This window comes from Prenolepis imparis, unplaced genomic scaffold (genome assembly GCF_030444845.1).
Source record: "Prenolepis imparis isolate NDT839.2.m4 unplaced genomic scaffold, iyPreImpa1.0 SCAF_10, whole genome shotgun sequence".
NCBI classification, from domain to species: domain Eukaryota; kingdom Metazoa; phylum Arthropoda; class Insecta; order Hymenoptera; family Formicidae; genus Prenolepis; species Prenolepis imparis.
Window position 1 is genome coordinate 12,891,712 of NW_028141168.1, and position 16,319 is coordinate 12,908,030.

Consider the following 16,319-nt stretch of genomic DNA (forward strand, 5'->3'; position numbering starts at 1 on the left):
ATTTTTGTTCTATCATATTATATATATATTGAAAGATTAAAATGTATTATAACGTATTAAAATAATTTTTTTTAATATAGCTGCACTTGCGTGTCCTAACAGAGAGAACACATGTTTAAAAGATGTACAGGACATTCAGAGGATGTAATTACATTCTCTAAATGTCCTATGGTCATCTTTTGGACATGTGTTCTGTTAGGGCTGTTATTAATACATAAAAAAATCAATTTATATTGTCAAATAATATATAATTAAATTATTATAACATTTTAGCAGCACAAATTAATTTTGTATTTTCATCTTGATTGGAAAAAAAATGAACAAGATGGAAAGATAAGGATATGCTGAAATTATATATTTATTTTGCTATTGTCAATATATATATATATATATATATATATATATATATATATATATATATTCATACTGAAAAAGAATATTAAATCTCTCAATTTTTATATATCTCTCATACATATACTTTATTTACTTTTTTCAAAGTTTTATTTTGTCTCGTTTGTTAGCTAACTATACTTATAAACTAATAATTTTTCACTTTTTTTTTTAAAACATGATGACTTTCATTGGAAAGTAGAACGATAATGATATCATTGCACCCTAACAGTATTTCGAGTTGACTTAATTATGATGACATTTGTTAGCATTTTCAACTTGAAAGCCAACAAAATGTCCGTTATATATCATAGAGCTAGAAAGGTCACGCGATATTTTTTTACAGCACGATTTACTCACATTTTTATGAAGCGTATTTTGCCTACAACTATTTCTATTATTAAGCGTGCTCAAGGATATGGGATATAGCCAAGAAAATAAAATATAAATTAAAGCAGCAATAAAAAGTAAACCTCAAAAATTTATTGAATCGATGTAAGATTGCATACTGATGCATAACATTATTACAGAATAATGTTATACTTTCTTATAGATTATCGATTACAGAAATTTTTGCAAATATATTTGAACTGTATATAAAATGTACACAAATAACATGTGAATAGGAAACAAAGAATGAGAATACTTTATTGAATATATGGATTATATATATAATTATCAGATTATATGTATAATTTTAAGTATATAATTTCTCAACATGTTTATTACAAATATATATACATGTGTATATATTTTTATATATGAACAATGATATATATATATAATATATATATAATATATCTGTATCAACATGATAAATATATAAAGCTAAAACTTAAATCTTATGATAATATTTGAAATCTAATGATATTATACGAAATCGAGTTCAATGAGCGATTTATAATTAACAAATTCTAAAAGTACAGGACACAACGATTGTCTTAACTTCAATATTGCCGAAGAATATCAAATAACTTGCACATACAAATATCACCAATTATCTTAAAATTGAGACGGCATCTATAAATATCGCCCTATTTTTAATTGAGGTAGCATCTTTGATTACCAACAAATGTATGCTGTTGCAATCAAAATATTGAGGTAGCATCTTTGATTAACAACAAATTTATACTATTGCGATCGCGTTGGAAACACGAATGAAATATCATTATGTTGGACAGCCGTGAAGTACGATATAATGCTGAGATCCTGTATATATTAACTAGTATTAATTGACCTTTTTCACATTATTGACTCCATCTTAACGAGTTTTAGGCGTCGCTCTAAAAGATTCTCTTCTGCCTTCATCTGATATTTAGGGATAATTGATTTATCAATCGACCTAAAAGTATCTGAATTATCTTAGGAAACATTTCAAATATTATGATACACTTACAAGTCTAAACACAACTGCTCAAGATGCTGTGGCATGCGATATCGTGCATGAGGAGAGAGATCCATAAACGGATCATTCCCATCTGCCGTGTTTTCCAATCCTTCAAATCTACACGAATTACGGTATAACCCAAGTAAAAAATATTTATATTAACGAAAATAATTATTTATTATGAGCCTCACCTGACGACGAAATGTCTGCGATATTGGTGCACGGTGTCATTTATATTATGTTTTGCTAATTCAAGTACAACGGGAAATGCCGTGTCGCGAAAATCACCTATTACATTATATTTATCAAGTTTATTCAACCTTGAATCATCCCTTGATATAACGATGGATCTTGTTATTGGTGTATCTATCCAAACGACACGACATTTGCCATCAAGTAATTTGGTAAACCATGAAACAGGACCAACTTTAGCTACGTCATTCCATTCAGCTTCCTCATACCAGTCATATACCTTTAAAAGCAACAGTTCATAAGAAGCATACTTGATAGATCGTGTTATACTTTGCATTATATAAATGAGAAAATTTTAATCAAGATACTTTTTCAAATCGTAAAAATTTTGATTGATATATGTGATAAATGTCATATAGAAAACATTATCGACAATCTATTCGATGAAGAACTTACAGAACAGGAGCACATTTTGGCAAGTGTTTCACGAAAATCTTTCATCAATGTCATAAAGGACATCGAATTTTTAGTATAAAGAAGAATAATATCGTTGCACGGAAGATTATCCTGATCGATTTCCTTTTCACTGTCGTTGTTATCAACAACACTAAGATCAGTGGATTCGAAACAAGCAGAATTCAGAAAATCATCGTGCTGCGGATTAACATACAAGGTGATTTTCTTCTTCCGAATACATAAATACCAGAAACCTAATATTCCGATCACTAATACGATCAATGTGGAGGCGATGATCGGCAACAACATATTTGCGCTTAGCAATTTAGCTTCTGAGTTTATCGTCTCAATCCTATGATCGATATGTAGTGAAGTATTTGTGCAACCTGCAAACATAGTAATTTCCAACATAGTGAGTTTATAAAAATAAAATAATCCCTGTAATTAATTAGTTCTATAAAAAATTCTATAAAAAATTCAAAATATCTAATATATTAAAAAGAGCAAAATATATATATATATATATATATATATATAATACGAACAAAAGATATAATTCCTTTAATTAATTCTAATTTCTTTGTGTAATATTTTCTTTCTATAATATTACTTTTTTATCTTTGATTTGCACTTACGTTTTACCCATGTACATGGCACGTACTTTGGATGTGTATGCTCCTGTGGGTTCCAGATAGTATTTTTATGGCACCGATTATCAACCACATGAAATATGAAACAATAATCGGCATTTTGTCCAGTTTGTACTTGAAAATTACACTGTACAGTCTTTATATATTCTCCACTCACTGTCTGCATCTATTTCATCAAAATTTTTGTATATAATATTATACAACAAAAAATCACATTTACACAGATATATTATCATGAAAAAAATAGATAGAGAATTTAGATTTCGATTAAAATAATTTATCGCAATTCTAAGATAAAATTAAGATTAAAAGAAATAATATTTACCGATTTTATATTACAACGATCATCTAGTACTTCCATCAACCTAACTTGCTGTAAAGATAAAAAATCAAATCTGGATATCAACTGCAAAAAAATAAAATGCATATAACTTTCTTAATAACTAAATATTACCAGATGAACGAGCCATCTGCCTATAAACGGTTCGCTACGCCAGACACATTCTCTTGCTTGATTTTTATTTTGCGGTGATATCAACATAAGTTCAAGTGAATTTCCTGCATTTATTGGTAGTGACGTGTCTAATGTAAAATTTGTTGTATAACTGTAATATATATAACATATATATTCTATTACATATTGTTTTTTTCATAATAAACAATTTTCAAGCATTTTTTTATAATGACATTTACTTTATGCATATACATGCATGCAATAGAAAATAAATTATTGTCCGAAATCTTGTGATTAAATATACATTGATTTATACATAACTATTATTACTATACCTTTGATCAACAATAGAATATGTGTCATATTGGCAAATAAACTGTGGTTCTGTCACTTCTGTACGTTGATAAGTAGTATAAAAGAAGTTACGGTCCCTTATTACATATATCTGTCTATCTATACGAAATCGAAGTGCGTAGCATCCTGTAAAGATATGATGAAACCACAATCCAATATTGTCCTGAAATATTAATTAATATTAACTAATATTTATAAATTATTTATAAGTTTTTAAATAGATTTGTTCTTGTATGAATATGTGTATATGTGGGTGTGTATGTGTATGTATATGTATGTATTATATGTACAAAAAAGATTAATCTCTTTTCAAATATTTACATATATTGGGTTGTTCGGAAAGTCATTTCGTTTTTTTCACATACAATTTTCATGCAAAAAAACGAAATGACTTTCCGAACAACCTAATAGTACTCTTATACATTTACAAGATTATTTTTAATACAGTATTCTTATATATTTACAAAATTATTTTGCAAAATTTAATACTAGGCACTAATTATACATATATTTACATACAAACACATATATCTTAATTAATTTATTACCTCGCATACAGATGTTGAATTTTCATTATATCTTACAAGTTGATTAGTATCCCTAAGAATACAAAGACTCCTCTCTATAGTATGTATTTTTGTATAAATGTCATTTTCAAAATTATACTCTTTACATTCTCTTTCATCCTTAATCAAAGGATTAACTAATAAGGCTACTCCTAATCCACATTCTCTTTTGGGAGGTGCGAACTTAAATTTTAAAGAACCTTAGAAAAAAAAAGAAGAAAAACTTGATTAATGTATATAATCAGTTATATATTACCATTGTTTTGTGAATCAATTATTCAATATCGGAATGACATACCAGTCAAGTTCTTTACTTCGTAGTGTATGTCGATATCATGAGGAATATCTTCAGCAGTACAATAATTAATAACTGAACGATTGTAGTCAATTATATTATAATTAATTACATCTCTATGGCATTTGTGCTTAATTTTATACTGAAAAACAAATTAAAATAGACATATAATAATATATAAATATATAAAACACACACATATATACAGATCATCATATTTCATTTATATATAAAGAGCATATTTATTATTATCGCTCATAAACAAATCTCAAAATCATATTAAATATCACAGCATTACGCATTACTTTCGAGATAAATAAGTTTGTCACATAACACTTACATGACATCTCGCATGGCCCAAGATAAGTCCCTCTGTCTGTACGAGGATAAATAAGAAAAGAGCGATACATCGTCCACTGTTCATGTACATTGTCTTACTACTTTTGTCTTACGAACAATATTTATCATCTTAATACGCGAGACGTGAAGATATCGTGTCGTAATTATGCAGGAAGCAGCATTATTTCCTCGCCAATCTGCGCTCCGATGTTTTAAATAATGTCGATTTTTTTCGCGCTCGCGACAGCATGCGCACACAGCATGTCGTAAGAGGGACCGTATTGCGGCGCATTACACGCTCACGTTACATTTATCACCTTTATCATGACCTTTATCACATTCTCTCTATTCGGTCGATAGGAGCGAACCGTGCTAGAGTGCTAGTAAACAGTAATCGACATTGTCGGACTCGGACAATTCTATAACACGACTCTATACTTGCCCATTTTTCTACTCATGTACATACACACAGACTGTCAGCTGTCATCTGTCATTCGAACCTGCTCGTGAGTTTTCTGTCTCGAGTCTGCTGTCAAGATACATGGAATACAGAGGGAACTGCGTTATCTTGTTAAGGTAAGCATTGGACTTATCAAGGCAGGGATTGTGCCATGTGTTTCCAATTTCTGAAAGTGGATATAAATATGACGCTGTCCTCGAGGATGATATTTTCTCACATACGAATTTCGCAAACGCGCAGAGACAGCTGTATCGAATTGTCAACTGTCGCATGCAGAGGATTTGTTGCGACGAATAATATAGAAAAATATAGAAGAAAAAAAATGGGACGAACAATTTACGCCGAGGAACATCTTCGCGCATATTTAACGTCTCTAGCGAAACCAGACGGATACATAATAGGATTAATTTTAGGACAGGTGCGATTGTTCTTTTTCCTTTTTTTCAATTTTCGTCATATCACTGTTCCTTCGTTTTTAAAGCATGCGGCACACGATGCTATTTTATCTGCTGGATTACTTGCGTGCGCTTGTGCTGGCAATCTTGCTCTTTGCTAGGCTGGAAATTGTGTGCCTGCTGGTCACGCTGCTGACTGATTTGCTGGATTTGCTATTTTTCTTGCTATAATCCTGCGCTGTCAATCAAGATGCTGACAGATTGACAAATTGTCAGTCTCAAATTTGGATTATAAGATTGCAAAATACATGTCAAAAAACATTCACAGTGACATATAACCACGATCATATAAACAATGATATTGCATATAACGATGATAGGGTTATCGTCACTTGAAATTTTTTTGGTTTACTGAAATGATCCTCCTAAAACCAGCACGAAAGTAGGCATCGTCTGAAGCCAATCCAGCAGATAAAATAGCATCGTGTGCCGCATGCTTTACATATGAAAAACATGCAGTGCAAATTTATTTCAAGTTACTCGTCAAATTATTAAAATTTAAATGTACATATTGTTCGAATCATGTTGCCTTTTTTTTCAATTAGTTTGAAAGCAATCGTTCAAAGAAGCTCGAATTTTAAATATCAGATTTAATAGTAAATCATACATAATATATTCGTATTAACTTTTTCTATTTGATATTGCAGAGCTCTGGACAAAAAGACTACATAGTGCATTTAGCAAAGACACCACCTCCCCTCACTAAAAATGTCGTAGAAGAAACATCAATTGGCTCTACCACACTTGAAGAGCAGGATACAGCAAATACATATATTAAATCTGTTAAGGATATACCCATCAGTTGGGTCGCTGATCACGCTAAACATGTATGTTTTATTATCTTGACATAATTGCAGAGTGAGATATACAAGACTTGTGTTCCATATTTTTATAAACTATTTTACTAAATTCTCATCTTTTTCATATATATTGAAAAAGCACACTATATATGTATGTGTGTGTGTGATGCATGTTTATATATGTATTGCATAGAGATAATCATAACAGTATCTTGTTTTATTTCATTTACAGGTTACAAAAATGCTGCCTGGTGGAATGTGGGTACTTGGTGTATTTCTTGTTGGACCTGAGGATATTTTAGATAATACTAATAATGTACAGAAGCTTAAATCAGTTCTTAATGCAATTTACAAAACTCTGTCATGGAGTAATAAGCACCTCTGTGGAAATAATCAGGATGAAAAGATTATATTGAATTTTAACAGCATCACACAAAAGTACGCTACTTTTGATGATTTAAATAAACTTGAACTCTTCAAAAATATAATATTTCTGAAATAATTTAGTAATTTTTTATATTTTAAGATGTATTTGCAAGACCATAGACATTACTAAAGACAATATATTAAGACCAGCTGACTGGAAATTCCAAGAAAGAGCAACTAAATGGCATCAACTTGAAGCACTAATAGACTTTGATAGATTATTTCTTATTGCTGTAGATAAGAATCCTGAGACTTTCAAGAAACAGCTACAGGTATTAACAAATAAATAATTTATTATCGTAACAATACTATATAAACTAAAAGCATAAACATCACAGAATATCTTGACAAGCGTAGCAGATTTAATCGATTCTTCACTCGTCGTTATCGAGGGAGAAGTGGGAGCTCCGGACGACGCCTTAGAAACGATTGGCAAAAGAAAGAAGAGTAGCAAAGAATGTAAAAGTAAAAAAAGCAATAACAATAACTCGCTTCAAATTAGTCTATACATTCCTTGCGTAAGTAGAAACAGATTTATTTAAATATGTATTACAATTATAGTTAGAAAATTAATTTATTAAATGAAATTTATTTTATCTTATTAGGAGCAAAACAATACTAATTCATGTATAAAAGTAACATCATGTAGCGCATCGATACGACTAATTGGACAATTAGTTAGTAGGACATTCCTACATCAAAAAGCCAGTATTGCAGAAGCCAATATGGCTGTGAAACAAGATATAGTGAGATCTCTGGCAAGCAGATTGGAAATGCATTGGGACAGTTTAATAGAAGAAGAAAATGGTTCTCCCGAAGGTAAATTGTGAATATCTTTTTAAGAGATATCTTTCTCATAGTATAATGTAAATTTCGATACATTTATATTCTTGCAATTTACTTTCAGAGAATATCACATTGCATGAACCACCGCGGAGGGTACTGATAGCGTTACCGGAAAATAAAGTCACACTATCGGATTATCTATTTCCTGGTGAAGGGCCGCAGGAGGCATTATTGTCGCTGCAAGAACTTCTAGATCTCAAAGTGCAAGAAAGTAAAGTACAAAAAGAAGTCGAGCTACAAGCTGGTAAGTAGAAATGTGAAAGTTTCATTATAATAACTTGAAGAGTCGCACATATATCATTATTTAAATGTGGTGACACAGATCCAACAGAATTTTACTGCCAAAGCGATGTCAATAACAAACCGTTGGACAGTAATACTGATACAACCAGAAGTAATCGTCAAGTAAACGTTTATCAAATAACTGTTTGTCTTACTGGATTAAGTATTGCGCTTATTATATTGATAATAGCTGTCCTTGTGCATCAATTACTTACGATTTAATATATATTCTACATTTGTATTTTATTAATAATGTACTTGAGAGAGATACAGGCACACACACTGTGTTGTTTTACACAATATATATGTCTATTTTAAAATATAATACATTTTTTGAAACATGTCTATATGTAAATTTTAATGTAAAAATATTAACTTATTTGCTACACACTACACAAAAACTAATATACAATACTTATTGTTTCTTTTTTTTATAAATACTGTTAAAGCGCGATATTTTTATTTGCGAGATGATATTCTCGCACACATTTATATACATAAGTATTTTTATAGTGATAAAACTTTGTGAAAAACAAAAAAAAATTACAATTTCGGCCATTTATAAAAATGGTATAGTTTACAAGAAATTGTTCATGTTTAATATATATTTTGAGAGGAAATACAATAAAATGCTACGAAATGTTTTCAACTTGCGTTATATATTATATATATGCGGATTTCATTATACATCTACATAATATATACATATACAGAGTATCATACATATATCTTATATACAAAAGAATAGCATTCTTGTCTTTATAATGGCAATCCTTATATCATTAATATGACAACAGCTATTTTATTAATATATTCTTCAATATTATTCACATGAATAATGCATAATTGCATGATAATGTCAAATTAGGTAATAACAAGTAATTTTAATACAAAATTTCATCAATAAATCAGGCAGTGATAATCCTAATATTTAAATGCTTGCTATTAGCGGCATTGCTTTAATTTTTGTAAATATCTGTAAAACTATGCTAACATGTATGAAAATTTTATTTACAAAATTTTTTACACTGTACACATGACAAATTCTTTCAAAAAGACAATATCTCTAAGAATATTAGGAAAATAACATAAGAAATATCATAGTTTCTGCATTTTTCTGCAATAAAATATTGTTGTTCATTATTGAAAGCTATTCCTCTCTCTTTCTCTTTCAAATTTTTTTCTTTTTATTCAAATTCAAATATGTTTACTTAGTTTCCTATATAACATAGCATACTTTGATCTTTCCTTTTAGTTCAAACACAAACAAGTGTTAGAAATATATATATATAGTTTGTACAAATATAATGCTATAGATTTGTTATATTTATTATAGTAAAATCAATTTCAATAATATCATACGTATACATATAAAATAATACATTTTTAATGATTAGATGAATAGGCCAGAAAGTAAAAAAAATATAAATTTTCTTATATATATAATAAAGAACAGAAATTTGTGTGTGGATCAATAAAAAATTAAGTAGTATAAGATTTTTTCTCATCATATCATTATATCTTCTTTCAATTAAGCATTGTTTTAATAGAATTGCGAATAAGCTATATATATAATATAAACAATAAATTAATCAACATATTAAAATAATACTTTTCAAAGTTCTTTTAAAAACTCCATTATAGCCCATAGAGGATGCTACATTTAATAATACAGATGCTTTAGAGAATAGAAAAAATATATCATTTTGGCTCCTCTTTTCTGACGTATACGTAATTATTAGAGCTGCACATAAATACGATATAATAAATAATGCAGTTGTGGAAAATAATCTAATCATACAATGTTACAATTTAAATTTTTGATGCAATTATATAAATTTAATTATGTAAATAATCATATTTGTACTTTAATAATAGCATAAGTTCGGCCGTTTTATTAAATATATAATCGAATTTTCCTAGTTTTTCTTGAAAATCATCCTCGAAATTACTTTTTCTCCCAAGAAAAAGCATAACACGATAATTATCTACTTATTGTAATTAATAATGATACTAATAATTACATCTGCGTGTATCATTTCGTGATTATCATTTCATGCGCGAATTATTCACAACGAAGATTGTAACAAATTGCATTTCATGCTTTGTAATTCAATATGTTAAAACTGTACTATCCATATCAGATAGAAAGCGACAGAATTCTTAAATTCTACCGGATTTATGGATAGCTGAATTTTATACTACACCCATTTTTATAAGCCCTGACTGGCTTCCTCTACCGACACTCGCATCTTCCAACGAATCCAAGTCCAAGGCAGACTCTATCATAGTCGTATCTTGTAACAGTCTAAGTCTAGACGCGGACAACGGAGTCGTTACTGCAGGTATGGAAGATGTGTCCAGAGTGGAGGAAACAGCGACACTTTGACGAGGAGGCAGCGGAGCGATTTCGTCGATATCAATTGGTGCTATATTGAGAGACGCTAACGGTATTTCGTTGCTAACAAGTTGACTTATGCTGTTCGTCGTACTACCTAAAAGCAAAATTCACAATGGCAAATAAGTAATTCGATTGTTTGCGGTTTTGTTACATTTTTTTGGACACATTGTACAAAAGTGCACATATACAGCATTAAGAAAAAAATAAATCATTGCTATTAAATCGTGAGGGACAAGCTGTTATATGAAACTTCTCTAGAGGACGAAAAAAGAAGAAAAATCATATTGTACAATTATTATCAAGAAAGTGCAGCGTTGGCCGTGTGTTTTTTACACGCAAAGTGTCAGCAATACCAATGCAACCTCTCGTTATAATTTCAATTATTTAACTCGTTCTCAGTGCATTCCGTAAGATTAACACAGTCTATATTAGATATATCATTGGGAAAAATTTTCCTTGCAAACATTGTGTTTATTTATCCTTGATAAAACAAATAGATTAACTTTTATCCTTTTTATTCTTTAATTTTGACTTTTTATCTTTTAATATATTTCTTTTTGTTTCTATCATACATAAATGCAATCACAAATTTTGAAATAGTTTACAATTTTTACTGAATTCTAAATTTCTGTAAATTTCTAAAGAAAACATTGCAATACTAGAAATATATCACAAATCTTAGACTTCTTTTTTAATAAAAAAACACTTTTCATGCACTCGATACATTTTTCTGCGTATGTCCATTAAAACTTATTTACAAATTATATATATATAACATTTTATAAATATGTCTTTCCTATACATAATATCAAATCCCAAATTATAGAATCAATCAATTAGTCACAAACCATAAACCCTGTAATTAATACACTTCTAAAATTAGTCTCATAAAAATTTATAAAACGTCACGTGTGATTTATTAATGGTAGTGAAGATAAATCAAATCATTTATATATTAAAACATTCACAATGATGATCAAAATGTATGAAATCAACTTACCAAGTAGTACGCTCTGAGCCCTCGATAACAGGACGTAATTTTAAACAACAAAGAAATACAATTTATTGAATTATGTCCAAATTTTACTACCTATTAAAGACCTATTACCATAGGTATATATATATGTATATACATAAAAATATATTTATACCTAAAGAAAAAAACTTGATTTTGCGATACAAATTTAATATTGAGAAAAATTAATGCTAAGAATATATGTCTTTGCATATATATATTACAGTTTTACCTGTCTTAATGAAAGCTATGCAATTAATTAATTTAGGAGAGAAAAAAACATTGAACCGAGAATATTGAGTACAGAATAATGCAATATAATAGATTTAAAACCTCAACAGAACTTATTTTTCCTAAAATATATAAAGTATAACTTAAAAAAAAAGTATTAAGTATAAAAAAAGAGAAAAGTTACGTCTTAAATAAATACGATTGCTATATGCCTTATATCTCTTAACTTTACTTATATATCATTATATAACCATAATATAGATATTTTAAAATAAAAATCTATACATAATACAAAACGATACTTTCAAAAAATAAATAGATCTCTTTTTGCAACAATTAATTTCAACTGTTTGACAAATGTCAAATGTATATATAATTTTTTTTTTCAATTCCCAATTAAAAATATCAAGAACAACTGTATATATAACCATTTATATATACAAATTAGAGCACCCTTTTAGTGCGAAAGATTTTGAGAATAGGACGAATCATATTAAAGCTTTCTAATATTACAAATCTACAATTTCTTTGGTAAGAGAATGTAATAATTACATTATTTGTATCGTTTTTTTTTCCACTTCTCTATGACCAAATCGTATATTTAAAAAAATGCGTTATTGTTAGTTTATGTATAACAAACGTTAAATATCCTCGTTATCACTCAGCGAACTCATAATGAAACGTCGATTCAAGAGATCTTCTTCCGTACTATCGCTCGGACATAACGAATTCTCGGCATACGATAAATCGTTTGTTAAATTTGTCAGTGGTCCAGAGCCGAATCTATTGACGACGAGACCGATCGCGGTCTGCCCGATAATCGGAATGCCACCCGTACCTAATATACGCGCCGGCAGAATATTCTTCGTTATCGGATACTTTAAACTGTGCTCGTTACACCGCAAATTATTATATTTAAGCATATGCGGGGATTGCGCGAAGCGCAACGGATCCTCAGAGTAACATTGTGGAAATTTTTGCAGATCGGTATAACCATTTTTCTCGCTTATCTGGTAACGTAAAGGATCCTCGGAGTATCTCTGAGGATACTTTTGAAGATCAATGTCGTATTTCTGATCCCCTATGCACTGATCGTATATGAGATTGTTGTCGGAGCATCTGTGATATTCCTCTCTACATCTGTGAGGATACTTTTGCAAACCCTCTTCGCATCTGCACGGATACTTTTGAAATTCTGGATTTAATCGGTCTATCTCAGTGTTATATTTAATATGTTTCACAGAATCCTGAGAGCAATGTTGCGTCGGATATGGCGGCACATACGTATCATTTATATATTGGCGCGGATATTTTGGTAGATCCTCGGGGCAACGCGTAGGATGTCTTAAAAGCGTCAACTCACCGTTTATTGACTCTATTCTCGGAGAATGTTGACCGCTGATTAAATTGTTCATCGAGCCCGTGAGATCCGTGGTAGGACTTGTTTGAACCGTCGTACCATTTGACTGTTGTAATGAATGAGAAAAAATAAAAAGATTAAAAATTGCAATATCATATATCTTATATTCTAAACAACATCTATTGCACTTAATCTATTTATTTTGGCATACAAAATAGACTAATAAATGCACTATAATTCATAATTACCTGAGGCTGCACAATCTTGGCAGTACCATATGTCTTATTATTAGTGATCATATTATCATCGCCAATTGATTCGTGTTCTGCGCGATATTCGGGTGTGACTATTCCTCTTCGATCTGAAAAGATATGATCGAGAATGAATATAAATCCAATATAAAATAAGAGAATAAAAGAATGATAGCTGCATTATTTCTTTTAATTCCATAAGTTGTACATATTTACAAATATATTAGTATTTGAGAAGGAATCTTACCGATTAAGCTAGGTGGAGCTGGTCCACATAGAACATAAAAAAAATTTCCACAAATATTTCCTTGACTATATGGATTAAAATTGTCCTGACCTCTCCTATTCGTGAATGATCCTTTAATCTATTTTAAAATAGCAGCAAAAAAAGGCAATTAAAATAAATTATTTACATAACTTTGACATAATTTTATCAAGCCTACTTACATCTTCGTTAGTTGTTTGATTACTGCTAGTTAAATATGTATGAAAGCCAGCAAGGCCTAAAATGCTCCAAACGGAGAAGAAACATACGACTCCCACAATAACGCTGCTCGGAGATAATTTGACAGCTTCTAAGAACGGCTTATTATCCTTTGTAACTACAATCACGATATAAAAATAAGATAAATGAATATAAAATATTGCTTTTTAATTTTCCTAAAATATATTTATTTAGTGATTCAGGAATTAAAGCAACTTACGCATAATTAGATGAGTGACTGCGCATATAAATATAAAGACACAAAGAAATGCTAGGGACACTATAAAAGCATAGAAATATCTATAATTTCTTCTGCCCACGCAATTACCAACCCATGGACAATGATGATCAAATCTCTCTGCAAAAATAGTTATCTTTAAAATCACGTGTAATATTTGTGATTAATTATCAGTGAGATCGCTATATAATATTAATCCTGATATAAATCTGATAATAGAAAAGAGAAACAAAGTATTGCAGATATCTTTAAGCAAATAATCTAATTTTGATAAATAATCTGCTTCTTAATAAAATAACAGATATACATACCTACACAATTGTCGCATAAACTGCAATGAGAGGCCCTTGGTGGCCTAAATATTTTACACGTGAAGCAATATTTTAGTTTTACTGGTTGTCCTCTAATTAAGACTTCTTTTGTTCTAGGAGGAGGTCTGTATGTTTTAGAGTTGCCATTGTTTGGTACTTCTAAAGCCCAGAAAATGCAGCAAAAAAAAATATTTTAATTTAACATTCAATAGATTTATAATAAATGAAAGATTTTTTTCATTATTTCTATAGTTAAATAATGGCATTATAAAATAGCCAAGTGAGATGATCTGTCTATAAATATATATATATATATATATCACAATTGTATTTATACCGATTTGCTTTTCAATATAAGCTGCTTCGTCAGGCGTTGCTCTTGGAATTACTCCAGGATCACTGAAGCTTGTTCGGAACAAAGCAGACATTACAAATATGAATAACAAAGCTCCTATTACTGGTATTGCTGGTGTTACGTGTAGTGTCAAATATGGACAACTGAAAAAGAAGAGAAGAACTTTATTTTGCTAATGCGTACAAAAGCATTCATCTCGTTGCTAATATAGATTCAATCTCACAAAATGTCTCAAGACATGCTACTCTTGTTTTGCATGTCTCAAAGAAGATTAAAGTATGCAAGATGTTGTGTAACACTTTATCTTCAAATTATCATCTTATCAAGATTCTCTACTTATGAGAAGAAATATAAATTAAAAAAAAGTACATATTATATAAATTTATGATGCGCTTACTCAAAACCGAAGAACAATCCAGTTGTCCCGACGATGAGGCACACTGTGACGTAGAATACTCCGGTTTGCGGTGCCATCATCACTCTGCCATCGCAGCAAAAGCGATTCCTGCCCGGGAATAGCTCCCATTTTCGCGTGATGTGAGGCATCTTGCTCGTGGCTAAAGTTCCTCTCACGTATTGCCATAAATGAACGTAGAACGGCGATTGATCAAAATCGTACGATCGTGTCTGTTTGACGTTCCCGCACGAATAACATTCGGACAGAAATGTCTCATCTTGCCCGCTCCGTCCCCGAGTCCCCGAGTCGAGACGCACCGCGGAAGCCAACAGCAACATCCATGTATCTATTCATCACTTTACGCGGGGAAGCCGCCTGTTGAGCTACTACTGTCCACGATGACGCTCCAAGATTCAGAGCCACGAGGACTCGCGCGCGATAAGAACCCGACTTAACCTTAATCTTACCCGTACTCAAAGGTAAAAAGAAAAGAGGAATATCCCAGGGTATCGAGTATCTTCGCGAGACTAGAAACCGGAGCACTCGCAGTGGACAATTTTTTCTTCTAATCAAACTCACCGTCCGTCATCGTCCGCCTCGCGGAAACCACCGACTCCGAGGAGCAGAGCGTGTTTGCACCCAAGAGGAAGGACCTTCGTTTATTCGCGAAAATTGGGTCAACGAGGCCCAGCACTCACGAGTCGGCCGCGAGCACCGCCGGCCCTTCGAGTAAGCAGCAACACGTTCCCGAGAACCGTCTCATCCTCTTCTCAGACCCACCTCGTCGTCGTCGTCGTCGCGACGTATACAACCTCCGGCCGATGATGACAATAAACGCGCATATTTACGGAACGCGAGTACAGACAGACACACACGAACGCGCAGGAATGTTGTGTGTCGGCCGCGACGTGTTCGCTCGCGAGG

At 31.0% G+C, this 16,319-nt stretch overlaps 3 protein-coding genes across 6 annotated transcripts; 1 reads left to right on the forward strand and 2 right to left on the reverse strand.

Moving 5' to 3' along the window:
- Positions 1–1,202: 1,202 nt before the first annotated feature.
- On the reverse strand, positions 1,203–5,223 carry LOC145941681 (uncharacterized). Of its 2 annotated transcripts, none has more exons than XM_083047922.1 (11): positions 5,085–5,223; positions 4,748–4,886; positions 4,432–4,649; positions 3,865–4,046; positions 3,530–3,680; positions 3,401–3,448; positions 3,061–3,241; positions 2,426–2,811; positions 1,969–2,249; positions 1,787–1,894; positions 1,203–1,698 (listed from the first exon to the last, which is right to left on the reverse strand). In XM_083047922.1, exons 1-11 carry the CDS (start codon positions 5,172–5,174, stop codon positions 1,695–1,697), a joined length of 1,788 nt encoding a protein of 595 aa, XP_082904048.1. In that variant the 5' UTR covers positions 5,175–5,223; the 3' UTR covers positions 1,203–1,694. The 2 variants fall into 2 exon arrangements, with proteins under 2 accessions (XP_082904048.1, XP_082904047.1); XM_083047921.1 differs by having other exon boundaries at positions 1,205–1,732.
- Positions 5,224–5,523: 300 nt separating this feature from the next.
- Positions 5,524–8,973, forward strand: LOC145941689 (protein odr-4 homolog). Of its 2 annotated transcripts, XM_083047940.1 has the most exons (9): positions 5,524–5,659; positions 5,784–5,961; positions 6,646–6,825; positions 7,031–7,236; positions 7,325–7,496; positions 7,563–7,742; positions 7,830–8,043; positions 8,132–8,314; positions 8,393–8,973. In XM_083047940.1, the coding sequence occupies exons 1-9, from the start codon at positions 5,625–5,627 to the stop codon at positions 8,572–8,574; spliced, it is 1,530 nt and encodes a 509-aa protein (XP_082904066.1). In that variant the 5' UTR covers positions 5,524–5,624; the 3' UTR covers positions 8,575–8,973. The 2 variants fall into 2 exon arrangements, with proteins under 2 accessions (XP_082904066.1, XP_082904065.1); XM_083047939.1 differs by lacking the exon at positions 5,524–5,659 and having other exon boundaries at positions 5,729–5,961; positions 8,393–8,972.
- A 73-nt stretch (positions 8,974–9,046) lies between these two features.
- Positions 9,047–16,311, reverse strand: App (Palmitoyltransferase app). Of its 2 annotated transcripts, XM_083047919.1 has the most exons (9): positions 15,396–16,311; positions 14,981–15,141; positions 14,644–14,802; positions 14,315–14,452; positions 14,058–14,212; positions 13,858–13,975; positions 13,608–13,720; positions 13,363–13,465; positions 9,047–10,847 (listed from the first exon to the last, which is right to left on the reverse strand). In XM_083047919.1, the coding sequence occupies exons 1-9, from the start codon at positions 15,731–15,733 to the stop codon at positions 10,549–10,551; spliced, it is 1,584 nt and encodes a 527-aa protein (XP_082904045.1). In that variant the 5' UTR covers positions 15,734–16,311; the 3' UTR covers positions 9,047–10,548. The 2 variants fall into 2 exon arrangements, with proteins under 2 accessions (XP_082904045.1, XP_082904044.1); XM_083047918.1 differs by lacking the exon at positions 9,047–10,847 and having other exon boundaries at positions 12,210–13,465.
- Positions 16,312–16,319: the final 8 nt, after the last annotated feature.

What these genes read in the sequence shown, in the direction of transcription:
- LOC145941681 (XM_083047921.1), bottom strand. Translation starts at nt 5,174, where the DNA reads ATGTACATGAACAGTGGACGATGTATCGCTCTTTTCTTATTTATCCTC. An exon ending in ATTCAACATCTGTATGCGAG is followed by an intron (nt 4,047 to 4,431) that starts GTAATAAATTAA and finishes TTAATATTTCAG; the next exon opens with GACAATATTGGATTGTGGTT. An exon ending in CCAAAATGTGCTCCTGTTCT is followed by an intron (nt 2,250 to 2,425) that starts GTAAGTTCTTCA and finishes TTGCTTTTAAAG; the next exon opens with GTATATGACTGGTATGAGGA.
- LOC145941689 (XM_083047939.1), top strand. Translation starts at nt 5,746, where the DNA reads ATGATATTTTCTCACATACGAATTTCGCAAACGCGCAGAGACAGCTGT. An exon ending in TTTAACAGCATCACACAAAA is followed by an intron (nt 7,237 to 7,324) that starts GTACGCTACTTT and finishes TTATATTTTAAG; the next exon opens with ATGTATTTGCAAGACCATAG. An exon ending in AGAAGTCGAGCTACAAGCTG is followed by an intron (nt 8,315 to 8,392) that starts GTAAGTAGAAAT and finishes GTGGTGACACAG; the next exon opens with ATCCAACAGAATTTTACTGC.
- App (XM_083047918.1), bottom strand. Translation starts at nt 15,733, where the DNA reads ATGTTGCTGTTGGCTTCCGCGGTGCGTCTCGACTCGGGGACTCGGGGA. An exon ending in ATCAAACAACTAACGAAGAT is followed by an intron (nt 13,976 to 14,057) that starts GTAAGTAGGCTT and finishes ATTTTAAAATAG; the next exon opens with ATTAAAGGATCATTCACGAA. An exon ending in CCAAGATTGTGCAGCCTCAG is followed by an intron (nt 13,466 to 13,607) that starts GTAATTATGAAT and finishes TCATTACAACAG; the next exon opens with TCAAATGGTACGACGGTTCA.